This window comes from Numenius arquata, chromosome Z (genome assembly GCF_964106895.1).
Source record: "Numenius arquata chromosome Z, bNumArq3.hap1.1, whole genome shotgun sequence".
Taxonomy (NCBI): Eukaryota; Metazoa; Chordata; class Aves; order Charadriiformes; family Scolopacidae; genus Numenius; species Numenius arquata.
Genome location: NC_133616.1, coordinates 46,298,050 through 46,310,259, shown reverse-complemented (window position 1 = coordinate 46,310,259; position 12,210 = coordinate 46,298,050). Strand labels below are relative to the sequence as shown.

Sequence of the window (12,210 nt, the reverse complement as noted above, 5' to 3'; positions counted from 1 at the left end):
AAGGCTGGAGTAGACTATATTGTTGATCTCTATGCAGTATCAGACTGCGTCTCGCATGCCAAGTCTCAGCTGTTTTAATTAGAAAGATCAAAAACCTCTGATTATTTCTCTGTGTGCTTTGTAGTGGCCTAGTCCTCTGCCTAGAGTCTCATATGCTTTTTTGCCTCTAGGCAATACTGATATTCCACAGCAGAACTGTGGGTGAGTGTTCAGACACATTGAGTTTGGGCAGTTTCAAACACAAGAATACAAGCAAGATTTTGAGATCTGTTTTATGTCAGGGCCACAGTGAAATCAAGATATTTCAAAACAAATTCCAGTAACTCCCTTGCCATGAAAAAACACGCCTTAGAATAGAACACGCCAAAATGTGAGGCAATATATCCAATATGTGGGAAAGTGCAAAACCCTGCTGTGAGTCACACAGGAGATTAAACAAATGTGCTGTTGACTCTGCCTCTCAAGCCCAGAGTATTGTATTATTTATATAAAGTGGAGCAGCTCCAAGAACAGAAACTGTAAGAGTTTGACACCATCATCAGCGACTTGGGCATTTGCCTAGGGTTCAGGATCAGCTATCAGACAGAGCAGCATGTCCCTGAGCAGTGAGTTACCAATCTCATGTTACATTTCATGGCTACCTTCCACTAACAGTAGTGGTGCTGGGTGTCTTACTGAATGATTAGTGGAAAAATTAATTTTGCTGTTCATTTAAACTAACTATGGACTCAATAGGGATACTTAATGACACATTACAATCTCCCTCTCTCTTCCTCTCTTCCCATCTACTAAGCACATCCAGCAAGCAATAAATAACCTGTTTCTCTTTATGGTAAGAGATAAGGTGAACTTCATTACCTCTCTTTTACTATCTTGTCCTCTTTCCTACAGAGGAAACAACCTTTCTCTCTGATGATATCACTGAGGTTTATTTATTTAAACATAGAACAGTTGTTCCTAACTGATATTAGGAATACAGCCTTGAAGTTTGCTGCTTCTATTTCAGACCTTGTGCTTTTTTCCCAGCTTACACTAGCTGATCTAAGAAAAGATATTACCTCTACATATGAATCTCATCCAAACTTCAGGCATTGACAGAAAACTGGAATACAACCTACAGTGTGGAGCCATATTCTGTCACGTTTCAAATAGAGATATTGGTCTGACTTTACACCATTTAAGGCTTTCAGAAAAACTTTGGAGGATTTAATAATTAAAGACCTGAAAGCAAATTAAATAAATGAAAAGTAGATTTGCCAAAGTTCAAACATGGCACATTACTTCAGTGCTCTTCTTCAACATAGATAAATGTGGGCAGATACATGTGGACCAGATAAACTGTGAACATCAGTAAAATAATTAATATAGTGCCACAAGAAGAAATATTAGATAAGGTGTTAAAAATAAAATATAAAAAAAATTTCATACGAGACATTTAAGTAGATCAGGAGTGGCTAAAATTAGATGACTTCTTTTAGCAAAAGCTCCCTACCAGCAAGAAGGTTAAAAAAGGGATTCCTCCAGAGCTGTCTTACAAACAGTTTTACTACTGTTTTGAGTGGTGACACTCGGCACAAAATGAAGCAGTGAGTTAAAGAAATTTTCAGGAGGACAGAGAGGTTGTCATCAGCACAGGGGACTGAATTTAAAAGACTAAAGAAACAGATCAGCTGAAGGACCGAAACAGAGAAAGTGGCACAAAAGGCAGGTCATGAACTTAGGATCTAGTTAAAATTTAATTTTATAAGCTTGAGCTTATCAGTTGGAAAAAATAAGAGGAACACTAGGTGGGTGAATTAATCAATTAGAGAGTGTTTACAAGCATGGTACATCTCTGGAAAAGACAAATTCTAGATTCAGATGGTTACATCCAAAAAAAATCAGGGAGCATGTAATGCGCTAGTACTCAGCTGGAATATGACATACAGTTCTCATTGCTTGTGTTCAATGAGACTGCTGAGAATGGCCATGAGACCTATCAAGAGAATAAGTATGAGAAGAATCTAAAGTCCTTGACTGATTTATCTTCAAAACAAGGAACGAGAGGGAAGGTGATTTCTGTTGTACATACCGTGAAGCCAAGGGAAGGGTGACTTGACGCTGGAATAAATCCAGGTTGCAAATTAAAAGAAAACTTCTAGTACTTTGTACAGAAAAGTTTTGGAGAAACCTTTCACTGGAAATGCCTGGAGTAAGAAACATAACTCATTTCAAGATGGCACTTGCCAAATTATTAGGGGAGTTATGTAGTTAGGTTGCCAATAATAGCTGAGAGCAGGAGGTCCCTCTCAGTCTTTGATCCCTCTGTCAAAGTAAGCAGCACCTTACTTCCCTGTGTTTTTCTGTTTCACCCAGCAGTACCAGTGGAAGTAAGAAGAATCTGTCCAAGAAGTGGAAGTGCTAAATTCTGTAACAAATTATAAAAAATATGATTCCATCTCACAGCTGGCTGAGTTCAGATTCCTGGTGCTATTTAGTGTATTAACACCTTAGCTGGAATCCTGTCATGTAGAACCTACCAGGTGCTCTTACACTTCAAAAGGGGTGAAAAAAAATCTATTTATCTGTCAGTGACTCAGTTGCACAATCCTGAGACAACCTGTGTTATTCAAGATGTTCTTTTCAGATCTATCCATTTTCTTGGAGGGGATGCTACTGAATTCTCGCAAGTCATATGGAAGTTACGTCCCAGTGATCTGCACTTGTTAAAGAATAACTGTTTCTCCAGAGCCAAGTTATGACATCAGTAGCACCTGCCAAAAATTATAGCACAGATCAAATGTGGCATTCAGAGTTTGCGCCCTGTAACTGTCTGGTCATTCCACTTGGTGTGTTGCAGACTTCACAAAGTGAGACTGTGGGTTTGGGTTTTTTTTCCCCCTGCCATTGAACTAATTCATAAAAGCAGATGTCATCACTCCCAAATAAAAATGAATGACGGATGAAAAGATTTCATCAGTTATTCCTGGCAGTTGGAGTCCTCTTGAAAAGGGGAACCCAGAGGCAAAACTGACACTATTCAGTAATCACTCAAGAAATCCATACTTTGACAGAAGAAGAAGCTACTATACAATCAAAGTAAGCATTTATATTCTTGTATTTTGGCCAAAATAAGATTTTCTCTTCCTATATTGATCATTAAACGTGCGTAGACAAACATGCATATACATTTATTTTACTTTTTGTTAAATTGTGTGAATTTGAATGTTTTCCTCTTCTCTCCATGACCTTGAATTCTGTATATTATGGCATACTTTACTGGAAGACAACTTGATCCAGTCTGATTTATAAAATATCAGAGGTATCCTGCTTTTGTTTTGTTTCACTCTAATCTGAACTTCAATTATTAACTTGTTATTTGTTCCGATGTCTGTTTTTGGTATTACTAGAACTTTTGTATTACACATGCTTCAGCTGAAAGGAAAACCATCATAAAATGAATATGTAAGGGGATATTCATCCTAATGATGCATTCTATAAGTGTAATTTAAAACTTTTTAGAACATATAGGGTTTTTTTAAAAAAAAAAAAAAAAGAAACACCACCGTAAACAGCCTTTGAACTCATATACTCTACTGTAATAATTCTACAATGCTGGAAAATGTTCTATGCTTAGGCAAACAAACTGCAGTGAAGGGCAAAAGGAACAGGAGGCTAATTAGTGGCCTGACAAAGATAAAATATCTCATGGTCACGATATGTCCCAAGGGATGGAGTCCAGCTGAAGTCAAAGATAATCTTTCCATTGTTTACAATGGTCTTAAAAAAACTCTAAAGTGATTGTGGAAATTCGTTCAGAAACATTAAAACATTAAAATTGGCTGAATCCTCAAATTCATTGAAAGTGGTGAAATTAGCCCTACCTCCACCTTTTAGAAAGGAAACATTTTTTAAGATACAAAGCCGCAGTCATTCTTGTTAAAGATTTTGGTCTTTCAGGAAACACTTTGGAAATAAAATTTAGAAGTGTTCAAACATTATTTTATCTTGCTGGTTAAAATATTCTCCAATAAAAAAAAAAAAATAAAGTTGGTTCCTTTTTATTAGCCAAAACAATTAATTTTTAAATTATGTATCATTTAGATTAAAAATTACTTTGACATTTTCCTCGAAATATGTTCAGTCAACAGCTTTACTGAATGTATGAAAATACTTCTTACTAAAAATTAAAAAATTTTCAGAGAATCTCATTTTATGCACAAGTATTTTCTCTCTCTACAAAATACTGAATTTTTAAGACAATGGCTAGCTCAAAACATGTATTGAATGGAAAGACTGAAAAAGGGCAAAAAGTTCTTTCTGAAGTTTCAAACAAGTTTTTCTTCTTTTGCTTATTTATTTTACATAAAGGTTAGTAAAAAGAGCACATTTGTTCAAAACATCAAGAGCCACTTCTAACTTCAAAAATTTCTTTGGCAAGAGTCCAAAGTAGAAATACAATTACAAAGTGAGTAGAAAATAATTTCCTTTTATTTTCTAGGTATTAGAAAATACCTAGAAAGATATACCTAGAATACCTAGTTCTAGGTATACTTCTAATACCTAGAAGAAATACTAGGCACTAGGTATTTCTTCAAACTCCTTTTTGTACCTTAGTGAAGGTTGTCTGAGATTGCAATAATTCAAAGTGTGCAGACCAGGAAAGGGCTAAGACCAGAGCATTTGGAAACATACTAATTTAACACCTTTTCAAAGCACATTCAGCCTGCAGATCAGATTAAAAGACAGAAGGTTGTACCACTGGCTGTTTCTATATTAATTTTGGGGCAGTGAGTAAAAGTTGTGGACTTAATAACTTCCAGCTAGAAGCAAAATTTCTTCTCCCTTGAAATGGAGAGATCTGTTGAGGAAAATCTACTCATCATTCACACTTTGAACCTCCTTTAAACATGCTCTGGGACAGCAGCTCAGAGTTTAAACCAATGTATTGAATGTACATGCTATCATGTGTTTCATGAGTAATAGGTGCCTTACAGATTGCTGCATGGCCATGGGATTAATGGTTTGATTATAAATGTAGGAGATTTTTCTTTTACAGTGCCTTTAATTTTGTTTAGTATTACTTCTTCTTGTGGCCATTCTCTATAAATTAATAATTTATTAATACAAAAATTAGTTCCCATAAATAATGAATGCTGTAAAAAACTCTTTCATACACACATAAACATATTTCTGACAGTTGAATTTCAAAGCTGCCAAATACATAAGCCACTTTAGCCAAGATCTAGTTTTACCGTTATTTAAATGTTTTATCAGCTTGGCTCCCAAAAAAAGCAGCCAACTATACCTCAAATTGGCAGGTAGGTACGTGCATAACCCATACAAAAATAGGCCATCCTCAACCATCATATTTGAAAATTTAATAAAGGACTCTGCCTTGTGTTATACCCATTTTAGTAGCCCTTCATAGGAAATGTACTGCAGAAATTTTCATACCATAAATTTTCAGTCCCACAGACATACCAGGCTAACTCTTGCAGAAGTACCTCCATCTTTTGGGTACCTGTCTGACTACAGATTGTTCATCTGAGTGGAGTAGCCAAGATTTAAGGCAGCCAAAACCCTCATGCACCCCCAAAAAATCTTGCCAATTTAGACCTCAGATAAAGACTGGAGGCCCTCTTTCTACCACTTGAAGAACATCTACTCTAAGTTTAATAATCGTAAAAACTTAATCTCTAAGGAAAGATTAATGTGTTACAGCAGACTCTTACATGAAGCAAAGTATAACAGGGTTTGGAGGGCAAACCTACTCAGACAGTTTGTCAGCAGCTTGCACTTGGCTTCTGAGGCAACGGGATAATTATCACAGAATCACGGAATTGTCAGAGCTGGAAGGGACCTCTAGAGATCATCTAGTCCAACTCCCCTGCTAAAGCAGGATTGACTAGAGCACATCACTCAGGACTGCATCAAGGCGGGTCTTGAAAATCTCCAGAGAAGGGGACTCCACAACCTCCCTGGGCAGCCTGTTCCAGTGCTCTGTCACCCTCACTGTAAAGAAGTTTTTCCTCATATTTGAATGGAACTTCCTATGTTCCAGCTTGTGCCCATTGCCCCTCATCCTGTCCCTGGAAACCACTGAAAAGAGTCCAGCCCCATCATCCTTCAACCCACGCTTTAGATACTTGTAAACATAGATAAGGTCTCCCCTCAGCCTTCTCTTCTCCAGGCATGTCAAGCGGGCAGCCGGTACCGATCGAAGAGGCTTTAAATAGTGCAAAGACCCAGGTGACCTGGTCTAGGAATGGTGAAATAATCATATTCCATCACTCACTGTAACAACCTATTACTAGAGCATTTATTCTAACACTGCTCAAAGTCTATAGAATTAAGATACAGATAGGGCATGTTCCAGTGCACCTGTGACATGCAAGATGAAGCCTTAAGTAATACTGTTATTTTAGGGCCACAAAGTGAGACAAAAGATTGACAAAAGATTACCTGTATTCCCATTTAGACCACATCATTGACAAACACAGCACATTTAGCAAAAGGTGGCAGTAGAACTGCTGTACCCACACCAGTGCAACAACTCCTGTTGTATTCTGCTGTGATAAATCTACAGCATCCCCAGTCTACAGCAGGATAAACACCAGAAAACTGCTGTTTGCCTCAGAAGAAAATACCTGACTGTTTTGGTGATATTGCAGCTCTTGCTGACCTTGCTCTGAAGAGGACCAGCATCTGAAACACTCAAGCATGTCTGATACTCCATCATATAGGAGAGTATATTTCATCGACTAACCTCTTCAAACTTTCTTCTCCAGCTGGACTGTGCTGGTCTTTAAACAACTGGACTTCTCTGTGGAAAAATAATGCATCTGGAAAATGAAGAGATTTTTCTTTTTGTTAAGCAAGTTTTTCAGTCCAGTCAGACTTAGCACACACAGAGTTTGGCAAAATTATTTGTTATTTTTGATCTTTTTGAAAAACAGAAAAGTTTCACAGGTTTGTGAAAATTATGCCAAATCTAAAATATTCAATCTAGGAAGATGCCAAGATCTTACTTTTGTACCCTGTTAAAACTTCAGGACTTTAAAATGCAGTATTTGATAGGAAGACCTTACACAACTCTGCCTTCATTGTATTGTGCCTGACTGTCCTTTTCTTTTTTCTATCTTATGATTGCAGCATTGCATAAATCAAAAGTTTCCTCAGATTGGCCTACATTAGCACAGTCTTCATAATATTTATCAAAGATAGCTCATAAAGTATGACATAGTCTTTGAAGCAGACTCACAAGTCTATCAGGTCTACGAGACATTAATTCATCAGCATTATAGAGTGGACAGTTGGCAAAAGTATCTAGTGACAGCAGAATATAGATGAACACAAGGACACAAAGGGATTTCATAGGAGCCCTCAAATTATGTGCTGATCTAGTCATAGAAAACTCAGGAGCATGGGTTTGTTTGGTTTTGATGGGGGTTTTTTTGCATCCTTCTACTACTGGAGGGGCCCAGTGGAAGAGGCTGATGCAGGAAATCTTGCTTCACAGTTGGGGTAGAAGTATAACGGGTTACTGGTACCTAATTTAAAGTCATAGCAAAGCAATATTTGGCCAGCAATAAATACAGTATGTGACTATTTCCTTTGGGAATAAACAACAGAACTTAACTTTTCAAAGTACGATTAAGATCTGATAACCAATGTGTATTTGGTAATATCAGCAAGTACCTCAGACATGCTGAGAATTTTAAAACCCTCTGTTTCAATACTATGCATTTAGCAAGGAGAAATTCACCTCATTTCTGTCCTTTTTCTCATTTATTGGAATTCATCTCTATTTCTTAACAAGCTCTACTTTTTAACAGTATTTAAGACTGAATTTTGATAAATTAAAGAACAAGTCCATAACAAGCTCTCCAGGGCTTTGTAGTCTGTGTGTTTCAACTTTAGATTCATAATTCCCCTACATGTTTCATGCTTGATATCATTTGGAGTAGTAAAAGAAATCATTTAAGAGCAATGTATTTCCCTTAGATAACAACCATCCATGATCCATTTTAAAACTACAGGAGGTAGAAAAATGGAAAGCTCTTCACAACATCTCATCTGAACTTCAGTGACGGTGCCACTATATTTGGAAGTATTTTTCCCAAGTTCTTCCAAAGCTACTTAAAATCTCACATTTGAGGCCTCCACAATATTTCAGTGAACTGTGCCATGTGTAGTCATTAGTCAGTAACAAACAAAACTAAAGGTACACCATTTAACTATAACCCAAGGCCTGCTTCAATGCCTTATATTTTGCTTCAAGGCAGAGTAAGCATTGGTTACCTATTCTAAAAGCACTTCATGAGAAAGAAATTGCGAGGGGCTAAGCACCATAGAATCTGCCTCAGGTTAGCCTCCTGACTGCTCTGATCTCCAAATTACTTTTCAGGAAATGAGCAAGCATACCAACTTTAGACACCACAAGATGGGTGGTCATGATGCAGAAGGGCTGAAGAACTTCTGGGAAAAAGTCATCCAAGAGCAAACTAAGCAACGAGAAGGTGAAGAGTCTAGGTTAAGCAAAAGCGCCCTGAACAAGTAAGTGGTATTTTTAATTTTGCAAAAGACACCAAGGCATGTCATCTCATGCTTAAAAATAAGGTAAGCAGTTATTGTACTGCTTTATTCATAGCACAGATTGTGTTCTGGATCTTGGCACTTTTCCTCTCACAGCTGCTTGTCTCATATTTCCATGGCTCTTCTGCATGGAAACTCAGACACTCCTCATCCCTGAACCTCATGAGCATTCTTCAAAGGCCTTGGAGTATGGCCATGTGAAAATAAAGCACGTTGGTACTATGGCTTGTGACAGCCAGAAAATACCAGGATTTTGCCTGGAACTGGTGCAGCTACACAAATAAATAAAATAGTATTACATTAAAGGCACAGGTCAGCCACCCATTTAATGTGTAGAATAAACAAATCCATATCATGTTTATCATGTTTAACAGCCCTTTGCATCATATAAGCCCAAAGAGAGAAACAGTACAATAAGATTTTCCTGTCCTGTGAAACATATTTCATAAACTTTCCTGATAAAATTAAGGCTATTCAAATTTATTTAATTTTTTTCCAAAACAGTATAAAACAATAGGCACTGCCTAGAACGAGATGTGACTGTGGTACAGATACTCTGCACAAGTCTGGTAGGCTGCTTCAAATACTTGCCCAACCTGTTACTCCTCAGGAGTTTGAACCTGGGTGTCCCACACATTAAGTGAATCCCCTGACTAATAACAGATGGAGAAAGAAGATAGGAAATACCTGTCCCTCTTGTGTTTTTCTGATGGGCCTTCCTCCTGAAGTTGACAAACTTTCCTCAAGACTGGGATATTCAAATAAATAAATTTGACTTCAGCGAACTGGAATGTGCAGATAAAGGGCTGTTTCTTTAAAAAAAATTGCAGGTACTCTGACCCTAGTGTCCAAGGAGGAAGTTACTATTGTCACATTAAAGATGAGGAAATCAAGATCTGGGCAAGCCTTGTGTCTTAACACAGTCAAACGCAGACAGTCTTGCTCCCAGTATCTGGTTAGTCAGTAATTTTACCAAACCCAAATTGCTGGTGAGAATTTATATTATAATAAAAGCCAGAGAAGTATTCAGCTGCACTAGAAACCTTTGTCACTCTAGCTTCACAAAAAAACTACCATAAGAAGACATCACAAACCAATTGCAATTAGGGATGTAGATTATATTTCCCACTTCACAAAGTTAAAAATATTAAAAGCTTTAACTAAAACCTTTTATAAAAAGCTTTTATATAAAAAGAAAAAAAAAAAGGCAGCAAAATAATTTTGAATATGTCTTAACTGACATATTCGATGTGTCTTAACTGACTGGTTCCCACTGAAATAGACCCAAGCAAGTTCCTTCAAGGTCACTTGACCAAAGCCTAGATTGTTCACAGGTGTTCTCTACTTTGAAAAAAAGATGCTTTCAGGAGGTAATAGACACTGTCATTTCAAAATCTACAGGTCATACCTCATATAATTGGCACCTTGGAGAATTAGATGGCTCTATGTAAAGGCAAGTGCTCCCTCTGTGACAACAAGGACATTAGTTGACAAGGAACACCAGTGCTTTCAATGGCAAAATTTTACTAACTAATTGCACCAATTTTTTGAGGCTTAACTATACGTACAAGAGAATAGTGAAGCCAAAACAGAGTAGACCAAATGAGAAAAGTTTAAAACACAATCTGAAATCAAACTCAGAAGCCAAATTAACACAAGTATCCATGTGAAACAGCTACTGCTAAGTCATTCTCAGATTAAATCACTGACTAGGGTTCTTTTTAACACACCAAATGTAATATAAAAACCCATATATTCCATGATGCATTTGGTATTACTATATGATATCTAATCCTATAGCATTGCTGTGTCAGGTGTTTCATAACACCGTTTTCTTTGGAAAATGACCCAGCCAACAGTATCTTACAGTGGTCCCTAGTGATTTTCTCTTCTGTCTGTACTATACTTGTGTCTTGATGCGATGTGGCTTCTCTTGAATGACATCAATTCCTTCCATTAAACACATACAATATCTGCAGAGATTTTGGGTACAAAATGTTAACTTTTTTTTCCCTTTTTTTTCTTCAGAGGAAACCCAAATAGACATATTTAAAGGTCTGCTTGCTCTTCTCCACCACATTTTAGAGTAAACTTGGGAGGCTGGGGAGTGCAATTGTATTTTTTAATTTACACATTGAATGACCTTTCTGGGTAGGCAGTACTTCTGTGTGGCTTTGAGAATACCCCAGAGGAAAAAACAGACCTCTTCAACACTGACAGTATTTCAGCAGTTGTTTGACTCATTAGGAATCCAGCAATGTCAACCACTGATAGCATCAGCACTATCCCTTTCTCCCCTGCATTCCCAGTCTAGTAAGCTAGAGAGATGTGTAGATGGTAAGTAAATACGGGACAAGTGCTATGGTGATGAAAGAGAGGAAAGCTTCCACCCTACTGAAAAGCCCTGGTTACATTTGAAGGATTTGGCTCAGTACTTGCTAAGCACTTGTCCTCTCTTTGCAGACTCCGCCACGAATGGACTCTGCGACTGGAAGGCCGAGCAAGGCAGGTCCAGGCGCACAAGAAAACCCAGGAAGAACAGATGACGCTGCTGCCAATTGAGGCTCTTCCCTCTCCAGATAAAACTGTTGCATAAAGTTACTGTCTAAACACAGAAAACATTGGGCCAAACGCTGACCTTCTGCATGCACCTGTAAACCTGCAAAAGGTCAGAATCTGGCCCTTTTCTACACTACTTACTCGAGCTACTAATAAAGTCCTACTAAAATTCAGTGCAAGAATAAGGCGATGGTACGTAAACTCAAAAAAAATGCAAAGGGATAGATGAGAAGCAGACAACTTTAATTACGGAATCATGGAATTGTCAGAGTTGGAAGGGACCTATAGAGATCATCTAGTCCAACTCCCCTGCTGAAGCAGGATTGACTAGAGCACATCACTCAGGACTGCATCAAGGCGGGTCTTGAAGATCTCCAGAGAAGGGGACTCCACGACCTCCCTGGGCAGCCTGTTCCAGTGCTCTGTCACCCTCACTGTAAAGAAGTTTTTCCTCATATTTGAATGGAACTTCCTATGCTCCAGCTTGTGCCCATTGCCCCTCATCCTGTCCCTGGAAACCACTGAAAAGAGTCCAGCCCCATCATCCTTCAACCCACGCTTTAGATACTTGTAAACATAGATAAGGTCTCCCCTCAGCCTTCTCTTCTCCAGGCTAAAGAGCCCCAGCTCTTTGAGCCTTTCCTCATAACGGACATGCTCTAATCCCTTAATTATCTTTGTTGCCCTACGTTGGACTCTCTCCAATAGTTCCCTGTCTCTCTTGAACTGGGGATCCCAGAACTGGATGCAGTATTCCAGTTGTGGCCTCACCAGTGCAGAGTAGAGGGGGAGAATGACCTCCCTCCACCTACTGGCCACACTCTTCCCTATGCAGCCCACGATCCCATTGGCCCTCTTGGCAACAAGGGCACATTGCTGGCTCATGGATAGTTTGCTATCCACCAGGACTCCCAGATCCTTCTCCTCAGAAAAGCTTTCCAGCAGGTCCACCTCTAACCTATATTGCTGCCTGGGGTTCTTCCTCCCCAGGTGCAGGACCCTACATTTGCCCTTGTTGAACCTCGTTAGGTTCTTCTCTGCCCAGCTCTCCAGCCTGTCCAGGTCATGCTGGAT

The 12,210-nt window shown here is 38.5% G+C and overlaps 1 protein-coding gene across 1 annotated transcript; it reads left to right on the top strand.

Moving 5' to 3' along the window:
- Positions 1-8,392: 8,392 nt before the first annotated feature.
- LOC141477589 (protein FAM240C-like) lies at positions 8,393-11,173 on the top strand. Its single transcript, XM_074166815.1, has 2 exons — positions 8,393-8,538; positions 11,041-11,173. The coding sequence occupies exons 1-2, from the start codon at positions 8,393-8,395 to the stop codon at positions 11,171-11,173; spliced, it is 279 nt and encodes a 92-aa protein (XP_074022916.1).
- The last annotated feature ends 1,037 nt before the right edge of the window (positions 11,174-12,210 follow it).

What these genes read in the sequence shown, in the direction of transcription:
- LOC141477589 (XM_074166815.1), top strand. Translation starts at nt 8,393, where the DNA reads ATGAGCAAGCATACCAACTTTAGACACCACAAGATGGGTGGTCATGAT. An exon ending in AGCAAAAGCGCCCTGAACAA is followed by an intron (nt 8,539 to 11,040) that starts GTAAGTGGTATT and finishes CTCTCTTTGCAG; the next exon opens with ACTCCGCCACGAATGGACTC.